Source organism: Peromyscus eremicus, chromosome 1 (assembly GCF_949786415.1).
Source record: "Peromyscus eremicus chromosome 1, PerEre_H2_v1, whole genome shotgun sequence".
Classification (NCBI taxonomy): Eukaryota; Metazoa; Chordata; class Mammalia; order Rodentia; family Cricetidae; genus Peromyscus; species Peromyscus eremicus.
In genome coordinates this window covers 101,542,016-101,559,092 of record NC_081416.1, presented here as the reverse complement: position 1 = coordinate 101,559,092, position 17,077 = coordinate 101,542,016, and the positions used below count along the sequence as shown (strand labels likewise).

The window sequence follows — 17,077 nt, the reverse complement described above, 5'->3', positions numbered from 1 at the left end:
CACCTCCGTTCTGCAGCACCCAGTCCTTGCTGGGAGGTACAGCCCTGATCGCCTGGGTGACACGCCCTCGGCCGTGCTCCGTCCTCACCTAATCCGAGCCTGACGCCGGCGGGTCTCGGGCGGTACGGGGCGGGAGCGGACGCCTGCCTCGCTCGGCCTCCCGGGCCCGACCCCTCCTTTGTAATTTGAATAAAACGCCTCCCAGCCCGCGCACCGCCTTAACCCGCCGCCCCGCTCTTCCCGACTGCAGGCGGCGTGCGCGCAGGACCGGCGGCGGTGGCCTGCAGGCGGCGGACTTCGGCGCGGCTCCTGCAGGGTGCGACCCCCGGGAGCGCCCGGCGCGCGCGACGATGAGGGCGCGGCCGCAGGTCTGCGAGGCTCTGCTCTTCGCCCTGGCGCTCCACACCGGCGTGTGCTATGGCATCAAGTGGCTGTAAGTAGGACTCCGCTTTCACTCCATGGGGCCACGGGGGCGAGCGGCTGGAGAGGTTGAGGGAGAGCACCAAAATCTGCGAGGCCAAGTTGGCTTGGGCGTCGGGGACCAGTCCTTCTTAAAGCCTCGGCCACCTCCTCTGTGAAATGTTGTTCTTACCCTCCGCGAGCTTGCGAAGTGGGTGAGGGGATTTTCTCATCCAGGCCAGGGTTGGGCAAAGGCCAGAGAGGGACTTCGGAAACGTTCTCTCCAAGGGGCACAACCCATAGGGTCTGCTCAGTGCAGGACACATGGGGCAGCTCAGGATCCTGGCCTGTCAGCCTCCTGACGGTCTGCAAAGACAGTTTTGACCCCCTCCACCTGGGCGACCTTGGGGGAAGTGTCACTCTAGGACTACCTCCCGGGGCCTCCGTGTAGTGGGTCTGCCAGAAGGATAATTAGTTCTAGCTCGCTGGGATCAGATAGGAAGCTCCCTAGAGAGCTCCTGAACTGCCAGAGGCTGTGAGCACACGTGCAGGGTGTCCAGTAGGGATAAATGGTTGCTGGGGGAAATCCCCTGCCCTGGTTTCCCCGTGAAGTGCCTGCTCCTCCTGTGGTGACTGCTGGAGGCAGTGTGGAGGGAGTGGGGTGAGGGGGAAAGCAGCCCCTTCCTGAAGGAGCTGCCCCTGGGCTGGGAGAGATAAGCCCCAACTGTAAATAACTTTCCAAGAGCTCTAGGCAGTGGGGACCCGGGGGTGGGGGGCTCAGAGGAGGGAAGCCTGGTTGGGTCACCCATGTGGGTTACAGAGATTTTCCACGGCCCTGCCACTTTGAGCTGCAGAAGAGTTAGGCAGGTAGGAGACTCTCAGAGTACAGTGCCAGGGTGGGTGAGTCCAGAACGGACATGTGAGTCTCTCCTTGGGTCGCGTGTAGGGAGCCTGCAGATAAAACGGGATAGATTAGAGCCACTGAAGAGAGCCCATGGATTAGCTGCAGGAGAGGATGGTAGCACACTGGACCTCTGGAAAACAGTCTTGAGGTCACTTGATCCAACCCTTTCTGGTGCTGAGGTATTGATTAAATAATTCCCATCTTCATGTGCTTCTGCTTTAGAAGAAAGGTGGTCTGTCTGCCCTGGGGGAGGGACCTCCTCCTGCTACTCCTAGGCACTCTTGCCCATTCTTACACCAGGCAGGACACAAGTCAGGGAGAGGACCCCCTCCACCACCACTGTTTTACACACCAGGAGGTGAGGGAAAGTAGGAAGTTGCTGAGAGGCCTTCTCGGCTGAGAACCAGACTCGGGTGACTCATTTTGCTCATAAAGGGTCCCGAGGACACTGCTCTTGTCCCTCTTTACCTGTCCAATAAGGGAATACTGAGATTCTGGGATGCGTGTGACTCACTCAGCCCCAAGCTGGCACGTGCTGGGTGGGGTAGGTGGCTGGCTGAGAGCAACACCCAGCTTAGCTCCACCCCGCAGTCTAAGCCATAGCACAAATGGGCACAGCTCAGTGTCTGCCTTCAAGACATCCCCCCCAGGGACGACTTGATGGGCAGCGGTGGAATGTGAAGCAGGTGTCCCAGGAGGAAGAGCTTGAACAGAAGTATGGAGGCAGGAGCATGCCCTGACCCTTCTTGCAGGGAGCAGGAGCCAGGGTGCCTTGCAGGCAGTGTCCTGTTCCTGCTCTGAGAGCTGGAGGCCTCTGTCTGATTAGTTAACACTCCTTGTGAGAGGTGACAATCTTATCACTGTTGGTTCACAATAAGGAAGTTAAGGTACAGAGAGGCTAAGTAACTGCCACAAGACCTGTCACATGCTGGTCCTCTGTGACTGTGAGATCAGAACCAAGCAGAGGACTCAAGAGGCTAAACCTTGATAATGGTTCAACTATTGCTGGGGTTGGAAGACAGAGAAGGACTTGGGAGGAGAGGTGGAGCTGAAGAACAGTAGAGCCAGGCTGGGTGACATAGGCCAGTAATCTCTGCTACTGAAGAGGCTGAGGCAGGGGGATCACAAGTTCACCTGGGCTACAGATGAGTTCAAAGCCATCCTGAGCAATGGAGTGAGACTTTGACAATTTAATAAAGTAATGCAATAAGGGTTGGGGAGACCGCCTGTGAGGCCCTGGATTCAATGTCCTGCCCACGGGGAAATAGCGGGGGTGGGCATAGGCACTTGTGCACACAGATGCAGCCTTGCTGTGTGCTACATGCTGTTTTCAACATACACATGGTTGGTTTCACTCTCCCGACCTGTGCTGTGTATTGTTTCTCTGAGCAGAGGAGGAAAGGAAGACCTTGGAGGTTCTTAAACAGTTTCCTAGCCAGTGAGGAGTAGAGCGGGGCTTTGAGTCGGGCTATTGGTAGAAGGAAGTGTCCGGGCAGTGTGCAGTGGGGGTGAGGACTCATCAGGGCCAGCTGTCCTGGGCAGTCCTGGGGACCATGTGCTTGGGCTTGGAAAAGTGACCTGGAGATGAAAGGGACATTTGACACAAGAACTGAAACCAGATGTGGCTTAGTGACCTGAGGTGCCCACCTGGTGGGCTTCTGGGACAGACGACCTAAACAGGTGGGATGGGGGATCGGGGAGCAGGGTCAGAACTAACTTGCCTAGAGATACACTGAGAGCCTTGAGAGCATTACCTCCAAAGCCAGAGGTGGGGGAAATCATGATGGGTCAAGTGGGGGCGGGGAGCAGGTGTGGGCCTTTTGCCCCCTCTGGTGGAGAAGGGGAGAGGAAAGGCCCTGGGCCAGCTAGGGGGCCCTTGGAGGTTGTCCTCCTAGAGCAGCTGGCTGCACAGAGCCTGCCACTCAGCAAGGGCGGGTCCTCTCTAGGAAGAGTCTAAAGAGGCTCTGGAAGGAAGGCAGCTGCTGTGAAGTGGGGCAGAAAGAGTGCCAGCCTCGGAATCTGGGCTCAGCTTGAGTGGTCACCTTGTGCCAGGCAGACCTTGGGCAAGCCTTCAGCCCATCTGTAACCTCAGCTTCTCAGGTCGGACCTGGGCTAGAAGGAGTCCTGGCCTGGGGGTCTGGGAGGGTTAGCTTCTACCTGGGATCTGCCTCTGATTAGCTGCACACAGAAGTGGGCAAGTCCTGCTCACCTTCCAACTGGGTTGGCAGTTCATGGAAATGCCTTTCCACTCTGGCTAGCAAGTGTCTGAGCAAGGCAACCAATTAGAGCTCTCCTTAAGGATGATGCTGTGGATATGGAGCCAGGCAGGGGCCTCTGAGGTCTAGGCAGTACCATGACCAGGGTCTCCTAATTTTCCGAGTGAAATTTTTGATGCCAGGCTCAACCCACTGCCAGGCCACCTCTGGGTGTGCTTCTGAGGGCTTTGAAGTCTAGTTCTGTCCAAGTAACCCTGAACAAATGGTTTGGTTTCACTTAGCACTGTGAGAGCCAGACTGAAGAATGATAGCAAGAGGCCTTGGCCCAAGGCACTCGAGGCTGTAAAGGGTAGGGCCATAAGGAAGGCCTTTTCTGTGAGGTGGCCTTACCTGACTCAGGTACCACAGAACTGCCTGGACACAGGGCTACTGGCAACCCCAGGAAGACCCCTTAGTGACTGACTAGCCAGGAAAGAAGCCCCTTGGTGGGAGGAGGCAATGAGCCCCTCAGGGCCTTAGGGTGGGAGGACCAACAGGTGTGGAGATGGGTTCAGTGCCTAGGGGATGGAAGATTATGGCTAGGTGAGGAGCAGAAGGAACTCCTCAGCTGTACACTGGGAAATGCCCTCACCCACAGAACTGTGAACACTGAATACTATAAACTGGGAAACTGAGGCTGGTCACTGGCAGTGACTTGCCCAGATCACGTGGTTAATGTGATGGTTAATGAGTAGCCCAGTAGCTTGAACCAGGAGAACCCCCAACTCCTGCATGAGAGAAGTCCCCCCCAACCCATGGCATGGACTCCCCAGTGAACTCTCTGTTCCCTCCTGTCCTCTCCTGCGTCCTCTCCCCCACATCCCCACTCCAGATAAACTGAAATGTTTCCAATTAGGGGTATTCTGGACCAGACCCGCTTGTGAGCTGTCCAGGGTGGCTCCCCCGCCTCTGTCTTAGTCCTGATTGCCTCCCCAAGGGGGCTCACTTACCCGGGTCATTACCGCTAATCAGCGGATGCCTGGGAAGCCCTTGCCATGTGTGGGGGTGGAGCAGTAGGTGTATTGCTGTGCCAGCTGCTCCTGGGGGTCCCATGGATGCCCATGTCCCTCTGTCTGGCTGCACTCTGCCTGCCCCCACTTCCAGGAGCCTGGGAAGAGCTTCAAGTATCATGCTGAGGTAGCTCTCTGGGAGGTACCCTCCTAGATAGGATCCTGTTAGCCTGGGGCAGGGTAGGCAAATGCCTGGGGACTTCAGAGGGAAGGGGGGCCAGGGAAGCAGAGTCCCCCAGATTCCTCCACCAGTGAGCCCCAGGTACTGGGGAACACTGGGCACTGTGCCCGAGAGTAGCTACAGCCCTCAGGAGCTGCCTGTACTGCTCAGCAGGAAGGGCTCCATCAGCACCCCACTTCTTGGCTAGCACCCTACTTTTAGGTGAGCAGATGCCTAGGGTAAAGCCAAGAAGACAGCCGTGCTGCTTGCATGGGCTGTGTGCCTCTGGCCCGTGGAAACCTTCCACTTTAGCCATAGAGAACGTAAGACACAGGAAGTGAGCAGGAAGAATGGAGTGGTGGTCCTACCCACCCAGGCACGGACAGCTTGCAAGGAGGCAGGCAAGCTCTGCTGGCCGTGTTGGCTGGACTCCTGGGCTGTGGGAGGGCTGCTGTGCTGTGCTGAGGAGAGGAGGATCCACACAGGGACCATTTGCCTCCACAGTCTGAGCCCACACAGGCAGGCTTCACAGGTGATGCCACCAAGCCAAATGGCCAGGAAGCCATCGGAGAGACGCACCCTGCATGTTCCCTCTCTGTGGTTTGGGCTGGTGTGGGCCAGGGCCGCAGGAAAGGACACTCATCTTTGCTCTTAGGCTAGGTAAGGCATCCTAACCACAAATGTCAGGCCAGGCCCTCTGCCCTCAGGGGTCTACTTCCTGGGTCTGTATTCTGTTTCTGTATGGGGTGGGGGTAAGGGTGGGGTTGTATGGTGGGTGGAGTGTGGCAGACAGAGGCAGGAAAAAGCCAACTTATCAAGAATTACCTCCTTTGGCCTTTGCCAGGATTTTGCAGTTGTTCAAAGAGGAAGAACAGTACACTCTAGTCGGCACAGCACAGGAGGGAAACTGGTTCTCTTCAATCCTTTCGATCTAAGATTCCCTTGGCAATGAGCTGAGGCTCCCAAGTCTAGGGTCACAGGCATGTGTCATCGTGCCTGACGTGAATACATGGTCTTACTTAAGACCCTCCCCCATTGTCTTTTGAAGTAGAAATGGTCATTGCAGCAGCTGAGGGCCATGAGGCCCAGAGAGGTTAGGTAATTTGTCCAAGTCACACAGCAGTGTCTCAAGCTCGTGCCTTTGCCTCGGTCAACCTAGGAGCTGGACCGTCTGGGGCCTTTGTGCCTCATTGCTGATGGGCTTGTCTAGCCCTTAGGCTAGGTGCTGGAGGAAAGGGTCTATGCCATGTTCATAGCCAAAAGAGGCTGGGAAGTCTTGGTGCCTATTCAGTATTTCTTCAATGCGTAGAAGTTCTTTTATTCACTTGGGTACAAGAAGGAAAAAAAAAGGCATTCCTGGCATCAGAGCAGTCTTGGGCAAAGGCATGGTGGTAGGAAAGTCCCAGTATCACCAGATCCCATCCAGGGATGTGCCGTGTACAACTTTAAAACCCTAAAAACCAGAAGGCACCAGGGATCATTGAATATCTGGATTAGATATTGAATTTTCTAGAGTCTGGATCGCCATGAAGTTCAGTGTCCTTGAACTGCTGAGTAGCAATCCTTTGCATAGGTGTGGACTTTACAATGGTGATAAAATGGTTGTAGAATTAAATGCAGTAATGGTGTAAAGTTCCTAACTCATGGTGTGCAATAGCGTAATGGCTTAATTAATAGCACGTGCAGTCATTATGAGACTCCAGCAGTTAGCCCTGGTTCTGGCACCTAGCTTCCAGTGCTGAATGAAGGGGAGGAACAGTGGTAATTCACGGCCAGGAGGACTGAGGCAGTGGCTGGCAGTGCTTTGCAGACTGTAAATGCGTTTATCCCTAAGACAATTACACAGTTCAGGCAGGAAAAAGGATGCGATTTTGTGTTAGAATTAGGGCAGAAGACCCAGAGAGAGACAGTGTCACACCCCAGGTCGCAGGTGGGTGGGCTAGGGCAGGCGAGCCATGGCTCTGCCACGTGGCTCTTCTTTGCCTTGCGATTTCCTGGCTCCTTGCAACAGTGACTTGGAGTCTGTCGAGGGGAGGGCTGGCCTGCGGATCAAATGCCCCCTTACACCCTGTCTTTCTTCCGTTTGGTGGTTTTCGGGGTATGCAGGGCACTGTCCAAGACGCCAGCAGCCCTGGCACTCAACCAGACGCAACACTGCAAACAGCTGGAGGGCCTGGTGTCTGCGCAGGTGCAGCTCTGCCGTAGCAACCTGGAGCTCATGCGCACCATCGTGTACGCAGCACGGGAGGCCATGAAGGCCTGCCGCAGGGCCTTCGCGGACATGCGCTGGAACTGCTCCTCCATCGACCTCGCCCCCAACTACCTGCTTGACCTGGAAAGAGGTAGGGGCTGTGGGGCGCTGCACTGCCCTGGTGGGAGGATCCAGGCGGAAGCTCTGTGTGTTTGGATAGGTGCGTGGATTCATGGGTGGACGGATGAGTGAATAGATGGATGGTTACACAGATGGATAAGCCATGGCTGGGTGGACGCTTGAGCGGATGAGTCATTCATAGATATGGGTTTCAGGCACGATCTGGGGAATGAATAAATATTAGTGAGTGAATATATCAGCCCATACATTGGCCCGAATAACACTTCAGGACACACATGTGCTACAATGCACGGATGAAGGAAGGATATGGCCACAGAGGGCACCAAGGTGGCTCCTTGCTGTGCTAAAAGCCCCATCAATATAATGAGACTGGTGTGTAGCCCACCCCTGAGCAGGCCGGTGGACCTAGGCAAACCTGGTCGGCAGGAACTGCTTCGGTGCCCAGAGTAGTCGGGGCAGCAGATTGCTTTGAAGCAGGCTTCCTGGAGGTGGTGTGGGAACCTGAGGCCACACAGGCTAATGTCCCCCACATGTGCGCTCTGTCAAGCATCGCTGGGTTTCAGCGATGGCACCTCCCGCTCCTTGCTGAGATGTCTGAACGCCAGGCAGGCCTTCCCAGGCGCGCTCTGCAGTCAAGGAAACTGAGCTCTGTAGAAGTGGCAGGGTCAGGGTTCAGATGTGGGGCCAGGACGGCCTGGAACGGGGTGGGAGCTCACTGGCTCTGTGCCCGTTTCCCGGGGCTCCATCACAGTATCCTTGTCCTGCATACTGGCTGGCTCCACACATGGAAATGCACTGTCTACCAGTCGTGAGTGGTGGCCGGACTGTAATCCCAGTACGAGAGAGGCGGTGGCAGTAAGATAGGTCCCAGGCAGCCGGGGCTGCATGTTGTCTCATTGTTCCAGAAGCTGCAAGTCTGGGCGTGAGTTGTCAGCGGGCCATGCCCTCCCCCTGGGTCCACAGAAGCTCCTGGTGGCTGTGGGTATTCTGCAGTACCCCGACCTACAGCCCGTGTCAGATGGTGCTCTCCTCTGTCTGTGTCTGTGTATCCCCAATTCCCTCCTGCTCTAAGAACACATAACCAGTATGGCCTCAGCTTAGTAGTGAGATTCTATGTGCAAAGACCAGGTTTCTAAACTGGCTTACTCCTGAGTTCCTACAAGGACTCAGGGGGCTGAGGTCTTTGCTTATGTAAAGCACCCCCTGACTCTTGGTGAAGGGCATCAGGGTACACTGTGGGCTGGGAGTGACAGGCTCTAAGCCTTGCAGTCTTTCTCCTGCACTGCCCTGGTGACAGCTGGGTCCCTGTGCTGAGATGGATGGAGGAAAACACCTCAGCCTTGGCCTCGGGCCTGGGGCTGACCTCCTCCTGACCTCCAGCCCGCTGACCCTCACCTCTCCCACAGGTACCCGGGAGTCAGCCTTCGTGTATGCCCTGTCGGCCGCCACCATCAGCCACACCATCGCCCGGGCCTGCACCTCTGGCGACCTGCCCGGCTGCTCCTGCGGCCCTGTCCCAGGTGAGCCACCCGGGCCCGGGAACCGCTGGGGAGGATGTGCGGACAACCTCAACTACGGGCTCCTCATGGGGGCCAAGTTTTCCGATGCTCCTATGAAGGTGAAAAAAACAGGATCCCAAGCCAATAAACTGATGCGTCTACACAACAGTGAAGTGGGGAGACAGGTAACCACCCCCCACCTGCCCCAGAGGGTGTGCCTGGGCCGCTGGCTGGAGAAGGGCCCATGGTGGGCCCCATGAGGGGGTGGGAGAGGGGATGGGCTGGGCCCCTGCTGCTCTTTCCTCTCTAGAGCTTGGGATCACCTGCCCCTTCTCCTCTAGGGAGTCCCCAAGATTCAGGTGCTCCAGGCAGAGGGAACAATGAGCTAAGAGCCCAGGGCTCTGAGTTCTGCCCTTCTCCGGCCCCGAACTTCCTGAGTGGCGACCCACCTCCTCTCTGGCCCTGTTCCTTCCCATCTATAAAGTGGTGACAGGGTGGGAACTCCTGCAAGTTCCCCAGCCTTCCTTCAGGACAGGGAAGGGGGCTGGGCCCCAGGCTTTACATCACGCCAACTCTTAGTCATGGGGTGGGGGATCCACGCTGCTAGAGAGCATGGCTCCCTAGCATCAGCTACCAATGTCTCTCTGTTTCTCATTTACTACCCAAAAGGCTGGGTGAGTGTGGCAGTGAGTGAACTGAATTGAACTTTTACGTGTGTGTGTGTGTGTGTGTGTGTGTGTGTGTGTGTGTGTGTGTGTTAGGTGAGAGTAAGACTTGGGGGAGTTGGTTCTCTTCTACTGGGTTCTAGGGATCCAACTCAGGCTCCATAGCAATCCCCTTTACTTCTGAAAGGTCTTGCACCAATCTTGGTGTGAACATGTGCTTGCACCAATTCCAGTGTGAACAGGTGCTCCATGCTTTATTCTTTCCCTCCTGGGACCCCAGAACAACTCCCAGAAGGTTCTGTTGTCCCTTTCCCACTGATAGGGACAAGGCCCCAGGAAGAGTGTGCGGTGCGACAGAAGGAATCTCTCACACGATTTAGCTCTGGGTAGCTCAGCCAGGAACACCACATGGCCTGAGGAAGCTGAGCCTGTGGAACCCACACACGGCTCTACCCGGCACCGGTGTCTCTCATGTCAGGACTCCTGAATGCCCAGGCCATCCTTGGACAGTCTGGGGAAACTGAGGCCAAACCCCACTCTGGGTCTATTTCAGAGCCTAGCCAGAGGCTCCTGCCTCCCAGCCCTGGGGCTTGCCCATTGTAGGATCCCAGAGAGCTTTTACCCACTGATGCTCTGTGGCAACCTCAGCCTCCAGCTGGGGTGCACTCCCCTGAACTCCAGTGCATGCAAAAGGAGCCTTGGTTTTCATCTCAGGGCACGTCAGTCTGTTCTTGGAGTCACCTGCAAAAGGTGAATGCCAGGGGGTGGGGTGGGGAGGGAACAAAGTGAATGCTGTTCCCGGGAGTCTGGGCTGCGCAAGGATTAAATGGCACCAGGTTAGGCAGCTTAGTGCATGCTCATGAGTGTCCACCCCTTCCCCGACCTGACTCAAGGAACTGAGCTTCAGGGCTCTGTCCCTGGTGCCTGTGGCCCTGTGTGTCTTCTTCCTCCCCCTCCTAGGTTTCCAGCAAGTCCTAGACTTTATGTCTAGTATGCTTCCTCGGTCCACTTTTCCTGTCGCAATGATAAAGACGATCCCGGACACTTTGCCTAGCTCCTGCCAACTTACTGACTGGGGGATTGGGGCCAGGCCAAGCCAATCCTAGCCTCAGTTTCCCCAACCAGCTGATTCAGAGTGTGAGTCCAGGTGACTCATGACCCTTGCCAGACAAGGGAGAGGGAAGTGTCATGTGAGCAGAAGAGGGGTTTGAAGAGCTGAATAGGAAGGTCCTTAGAAGGTGTCTGACCTCTGACCCTCAGACACCAGCAGGAAACTGAGGCCCAGGGAAGACTGTGGGGAACAGTCATTTCTCAGACCAGGTCTGGATCCTGCCTGAGGCCCTGGCCCAAGGGTTTCCAGTTTCCTCCACGGCTCTGATTTAAACTGCATGTTCAGAGCCAATATTGATTTAAACAGTTATAACTCACACACCCCTTTGGTACAGTACATTTAACCCTTGCAACACTCTACCAGGTAGCAGCAGCATGCCAGCTTCGAACTTCAGAGCGGAGGCCTTCAGTGGTGACAGAGTGTCACCTGGCAGCCATGGGTGGGTCCAGAAGGAGGTGTCCCCCAAGCCGCCGTCCTGTCTCCTTCCTGTCTCTCCCATCCCTCCCTAGCTGCCTTCTTTCTTGCTCTTCTTTTTCTTGCTGCTCTTCTGGCAAGCCTCTAGTGAGTCCTGGTTTTTTGGGAGAGAGAGAGAAGGCATGGAGTAATTGAAAGTCACAGCTTTTGGAATCACTGTCAGACATAGGTTCAAATCCCAGCCCTACAATTTCTAACTGCAAACTTGGGTGTCAGACTCGCATCTTGAAGCCTTCCTGTTTAGGACAGGGGAAGAGTGGGTCTCCCGGATGGGCTGTGGCAGTTGTGTTAGAGCACAGAGTGAGCTTGTACAGAGTGTGTCTCTGAGAAGCGGCACCTGCAAATGCCACTCTTCCTGCCTGCCCCTCTTAGCTGCCCTGGAGTGGAAGCATGATGCCCAGCCCCTCCTAGCTTTAGAGCCAAATGCTCCTTCCCTTGAGGATCCAGTGGGACATGAGTCCCCAAGAACACCCAGGCGTGGAGTGGGGGGCCAGGGCCCTGACAGGCCAGGGAGGGGTTCTGGCCATCTTGCCGACACCCTGCCTGTCCACAGGCTCTCCGTGCCTCCCTGGAAACAAAGTGTAAGTGCCATGGGGTGTCTGGCTCCTGCTCCATCCGCACCTGTTGGAAGGGGCTGCAAGAGCTCCGGGATGTGGCTGCTGACCTCAAGACCCGCTACCTGTCAGCCACGAAAGTGGTGCACCGACCTATGGGTACCCGCAAGCACTTGGTGCCCAAGGACCTGGATATCCGGCCTGTGAAGGACTCAGAACTAGTGTATCTACAGAGCTCCCCTGACTTCTGTATGAAGAATGAGAAGGTGGGATCCCATGGGACCCAAGACAGGTGAGTGCCATGCCACCCACACAAATGCTGCACTCAGGGCTGGGCCAGGCACGGTGGTGACTCAGCTGGCATTTGGAGAGTAGAGTCCTTGCCCAGTGTGGAGAGGAGGTTCCAGGGAGCTTAAGGGAACTCTGGGGATAGAAACTCACGGCCCCACCTTCTCCCTAGATGGGAAATAACAGTGGTAGTACTGTAGGACAGGGATGAGGAAAGGGCTGCCCGACATGAAACGGAAGCTCAGTAAATGTCATGTGACCAGGTGAAGGATAAATGCCCACCCTGCTCGTTGGACAAAGGAGGAACTGAGGCACAAGGAGAAGCAGAGGCGGCATCCAACCTAAGGCAGCCGAGGAAGTACCCAAAGCAGAGCGAATGAGCTTTGTAGAGAAGACACTCCTTTGTCTCCTGATAAGCGCCCCCTCCCAGGCTCTAGTCCTCCCATGGGGACTACTTGGGTTGGGCCTGGGGTCTCCACAGCTGGCTCAGCCCTGGCTCTGGATAGGGAGATAGGGAAGACAAAGAGCCCATGATAATGATTGCCTGCAGACCTACTGTGTGCCAGGTGGGGCTGTTAAGGAACTAGACAGCTGCATTCGCAAAGATGGTTCATGAAAACCCAGGGAAGAAAGTTCTGTGATCAGACGCACCTGGGAAGGTCTCTGGTCATCCCCAAGACCTGAGGGAGCCTGGGCTAAGGATTTGATTAAACGGAGTTTCCCAGAGGAACACAGCCAGGGAACACTTTTATTAAGGAGCCCCTCATAGCATTCCACAAAGCTGGTGCTCACAAGGTTAGGGAAATACAGAGCAGAGAGCGGGTGTCTGGGAACGTGTCTGGCACATAGTTGGTGCCCGGCCAGCATCTGCTTCCTCCGCAGTCCACGGTCCTGCCTGTGAGAGGGGAGGGCTGGTTTGGGGCTCCGTCCCCACAGGCCAGGGCTCTGTGAGGAAGAGGCCCAGGCTCCCATCTGGAGGCCAGATTGAGGGGGTCGGCAGAGTGGAGACGGAGTGGGTCAGGCAAAGGAGACAGGAAGGAACATGAGTGCTTTGAAGCGGCAGGGTGAGTAGGAGCAGCTGAGAAGGGGAGATGATTCTGGAACACAGAGGGGCTGGGCACAGGGCCCTAGAAGACCATGGAGTGAGCAGAGGATCATCTTGTATCAGTGTACGACTCTGTCCACAGGCTGTGGGTCAGTACCCTGCCTGTTCCTAAGCTCCCTACTGCTCGGTCCTCAACTGTATCCCACAGGCACAGTCCCTCTTTCGCCCTGGCCCAGAGGACAATCCACATGAGTAGCTGCCTCTTTACTAGGTAGAGAAATGGCGGCAGGGGAGCATTGCCTTTCACTGAGACCTCCCTGGCTTCTCACCTCCTGCCATAGCTTAGGGGAAGAAGGTGAGCAATGGCCTTGGTGCCACTGTTGAGAAAGAGAACTTCTGCTTGTCACCGATTCCAGTGAGCAACTGCTGCCATGCATTGCATCTGCTTCACAAACAGAAGGGTGCAGGAATGCCTCTGGGGAGAGGCGTCACTACGGCTCCTTTGGACACCTGCAGGTCTGCACTCAGTAGACAAAGTGCCCAAGCCCACCTTGCCTCCTGGGCTGTTTTTAGTATTCCAGAATCTATCCTGGCCTTTTGAATTGTAAAAATGACACTCACCTCCATTGCAGAATAATTGAAGATTAATTATGAAGGCAGGGCCTGGGGAGGTAGCTCAGTTGGGAAAGTACCTGCTTTGTAAGCTTGAGGATCAGCTGGGCGTGGTGGCACACGTCTTTAATCCCAGCACTCGGGAACAGAGCCAGAGGGATCTCTGTGAGTTCGAGGTCAGCCTGGTCTACAGAGTGAGTTCCAGGACAGCCAGCCAGGGCTGTTACCTAGAGAAACCCTGTCTGGAACTCCCGCTTCCCCAAATGAGGATCTGAGTTCAGATCCCTACCACCCATGTGATGGCATAAATCTATAACCCTAACAGTGAGGTGGAGGCAGGGACAGGAAGGTATCCTGGAACTCACTGGCCAGTCTTACCAAGTGGATCCCTGAGCTTTGGGTTCAGTGAGAGACTCCTTCTCAATAGATAGATAGATAGATAGATAGATAGATAGATAGATAGATAGATATAGATAGATAGATAGATAGATATAGATGATGATAAATATAGATGATAGATATAAAGATAGATGATATAAATGATAGAGATAGGTAGAGATAGATAGATAGATAGATAGATAGATAGATAGATAGATAGAGTGGAAGAAAGTAAGACATTCAATGTGGACCTCTGCCTCCAAATAAATGCATGCACAAATTTGTGTACATGGACCATTACCATGCATGCATATACTACATACACACATTTTTTAAAAAATTAAATATGAAGTCAGGATTAATAGACACTGATTTGAGGATTCTCCTGGGATTTAGAAGGGGGGGGGGGGAGGAAACCAGACAACTCAGGAAATAAAATAGCCCCAGCAATTCCATCACAGCTTGTTGTAAACACTGAGAAGTTAGAGAGGAAAGCTTCAGTTTCCCCTAAGATCCATCACGCTTCTTGGAGGGCGGGGCCAGCCACAATGGCGGGGCGGGGCCAGCCACAGTGGTGAGGCTGCTTGGCAGGGAGAGGCAGGTGCTGGCGGTGATGGGCACTCACTGACCCCTTGTCCCCACCCCCAGGCAGTGCAACAAGACTTCCAACGGCAGTGACAGCTGCGACCTCATGTGCTGTGGGCGTGGCTACAACCCCTACACGGACCGAGTGGTGGAGAGGTGCCATTGCAAGTACCATTGGTGTTGCTACGTCACCTGCCGCAGGTGTGAGCGCACAGTGGAGCGCTACGTCTGCAAGTGAGGCCGTGTGCGCCGCCCCTGTGGAGGGGCGCTGCTCCCCAGAGGACCCGCTGAAGGGCCTGGAGACCCTGGTGGACTTCCCTGCAGATCTCGGATGCCAGGCGTGGGAGGCGGCTTGTGCTGTGACTCCACTTGGAAGCCACCAGGAACAGGAGGCCTGGTCGCCCTGGGAGGGCCGGGGGATCAAAGGAAACCGATAGGATTAAAAATAACCTGGCAGCCTGGGGCCCGAGTGACCACATGTTGCCTTCCAGGCTGCTCCAAGAAGCCAGGGCAGGGATGGGTAAGACTGGGTGTCTTTGACCTTTCAAGGCCAGAAAGACCAGCCTTCCAGAATGTTCTTTGGGACCCTGTGCCCACCACATGGAACCACTAACTTGGGTTGTAAATTTTTATTTTCCTTCCCCCCCTCCTTTGGGATGTGGGAGCTACAGAAATATTTATAAAATATAGCTTTTTCTTTGGGGTGGCTCACTTCAATTCCTCTTTATATATTATATATAAAATATATATATAATGATTATATTTTAAACAACTGTGTGAAATAAATGCTGAGCAAGCCCCAGCCTGCCCCCAAATCTCTAGCCTCCTCAAGTGAACCCAGCAGATCCTGGTCTGGCAGGAAGACTCTCCAGTTTCTAGACAAGGCGGCCTCCCATTGATGTCCCAACCCTACCCAGTCCCCCATCCTGGTCTTGGACCATTTCCCTGTATGTGATCTGTTGGTCAAGGGTGAGGACAGACGTCTTGAAACATAAACCCACTTGGCAGTATGTTTATTCCTCAGGGACATTCTTACTACCACAGCACAGCCGTTGGCGTGCTTTCAGACCCATTAAGCTGGCTGCGAGGAAAAGCTACCCCAGGAAGCTGAGACCTTAGGGAGGTGGCCGTGGTGGGTTTTCGGTGGGACCCCAGATGGTGGGACTGGCCCATACTGTTATGCTATCTGTGGAGCTGGGCTGACGATGCCTAAGGTTGGAAGCTGGGAAAGACCCAGGCTCACAGCTCAAGCCTGGACCAGGCTTGTGGCAGAGGATGTGCTAAGATGCAGGGACCAGCAGGGCCTCTTCTCTTCCCCTTTTGGGTGTGGGTCCAGGAGGGCCAGGCAGAACCGTTTGGATTTGGTGCACGTGTGGGGAAGGATGGAGAGCCAGCTGTAAGACGGGGTCGGGGAGAGGGTGGGGATTAGATTTGGACCCGGATGTAGATGGAGGTGCAGGTTGGACTCCATGTGGAAATGAGCAGACATCAGGGTCTGGGGTTCTGTTGGAGGCCTGGCTACAGTCACCTTTTTCATTATAGTCAAGTGGGTGGGCTGGCAAAGCCAAGAGGACCTGGGCCTGTGATGTCTGTCTACAGATTGGAGGTGGAGATTGAAAGGGTGAAGGGGAGAGGGAGGGAGAGCTAAGGAGGAGGGAAGAGCTGGGAGGTGGGCATGGCCGTCCCCCACTGAGCTTAACTTCCTTTCTTTTTAAAAAATATTAACAATGGAAACAAAAATGCACCTAAAACTGAAGCTTCTAGAAGGACCACTTGTTCTTGCTTGTCTTATGTGGCTCTTCAAAGTTGACCTTGGCCTCCCCCCTGGCCTTGGGTTTCAGAGCTGGGTCTCTAAAGACATCCTTGTTGACAACACTTTTGTCCGAGATATCCACAGAAGACCTTGTGGGCATGAGGTGATTGTAGTTATAAACTCCCACAAAGGACTTGATCTTTGACCTGGCAATTGTCACTTCTCGGGGATGGTCGTAAGGGCAACCTGAGAGGTGCCATCATCCGTGTTCTTCACAGTGACAGCTTTGCATCTGGAGTAGCAGCCAGCCAGCAAACTTCCCTAGGTCTCATGAACTCACCCAATTCAACAGCAAGCTGCAGGAAGTAAGGTTAGTTTTTGAAAATGGGTGACGCGGGAGAGCCGGCCTGGCCCATGGAAGCTTCCACTTCCCAGCCCCTCAAGACAGAATCAGTTGTTAAGCACCTCCGTCTTGTGCTGCTTGTGGGGGTGGTCCACCCAAGACCAAGGATACAAAAGAATGTTCCAAACAGTTTCTGTCTGTGGCTCCCACACTTAGCAGCTAAGGGATGGGCTCCCTCAAAGCCAGCTGGAAACTGACACAGAAGCCCTGCTGAGCAAGGCCTCAGAGCCTGGGCAGGGTTTTATGGAGAGGAACAGGGACTCCTGGTGGGGCACGGAGGACAGAATGGAGGATTTGCCAGAGACCGGTCAGGTCATAGGGTGGGAGAGAGCAGGGTTTTGTAGCTATCCAAGCTCGGCCTGCAGGCTTGTTGGGGGGACATGGGGGTGGCAGTCACCGAATCAGGAGCTGGAAAGAACCTCCAGATAAGTTTGTTCTCCTTTGAGACTGTTTTCTAGATGAAGAAGGCCCAGATGGGAAGGGCCATCTTATGGCCACTGCCGAAGGAGCTGAGGTTAGAGTGGTACCCTTCCAGGGTGTCCAGTCTGTATTCTGCTTTGGTTGTCTCTTTTCTATTTATTTATTTGTTTGTTTTGTTGTTTGTTTATTTATTTATTAATTATTTATTAATTTTGGTTTTTCGAGACAGG

The 17,077-nt window shown here is 54.7% G+C and overlaps 1 protein-coding gene across 2 annotated transcripts; it reads left to right on the top strand.

The window, feature by feature from the left end:
- Positions 1–304: 304 nt before the first annotated feature.
- Wnt11 (Wnt family member 11) lies at positions 305–14,988 on the top strand. 2 transcript variants are annotated; one of them, XM_059253073.1, is made up of 5 exons: positions 305–433; positions 6,835–7,070; positions 8,467–8,744; positions 11,363–11,655; positions 14,335–14,988. In XM_059253073.1, the coding sequence occupies exons 1-5, from the start codon at positions 351–353 to the stop codon at positions 14,507–14,509; spliced, it is 1,065 nt and encodes a 354-aa protein (XP_059109056.1). In that variant the 5' UTR covers positions 305–350; the 3' UTR covers positions 14,510–14,988. The 2 variants fall into 2 exon arrangements, with proteins under 2 accessions (XP_059109056.1, XP_059109063.1); XM_059253080.1 differs by lacking the exons at positions 305–433; positions 6,835–7,070 and having other exon boundaries at positions 8,491–8,580.
- The last annotated feature ends 2,089 nt before the right edge of the window (positions 14,989–17,077 follow it).

Excerpts from the sequence above, each read along its gene's own strand:
- Wnt11 (XM_059253073.1), top strand. The coding sequence starts at position 351 with ATGAGGGCGCGGCCGCAGGTCTGCGAGGCTCTGCTCTTCGCCCTGGCG. Across the intron at positions 434-6,834 it reads TGCTATGGCATCAAGTGGCT|GGCACTGTCCAAGACGCCAG; the intron begins GTAAGTAGGACT and ends CGGGGTATGCAG. Across the intron at positions 7,071-8,466 it reads CCTGCTTGACCTGGAAAGAG|GTACCCGGGAGTCAGCCTTC; the intron begins GTAGGGGCTGTG and ends CCTCTCCCACAG.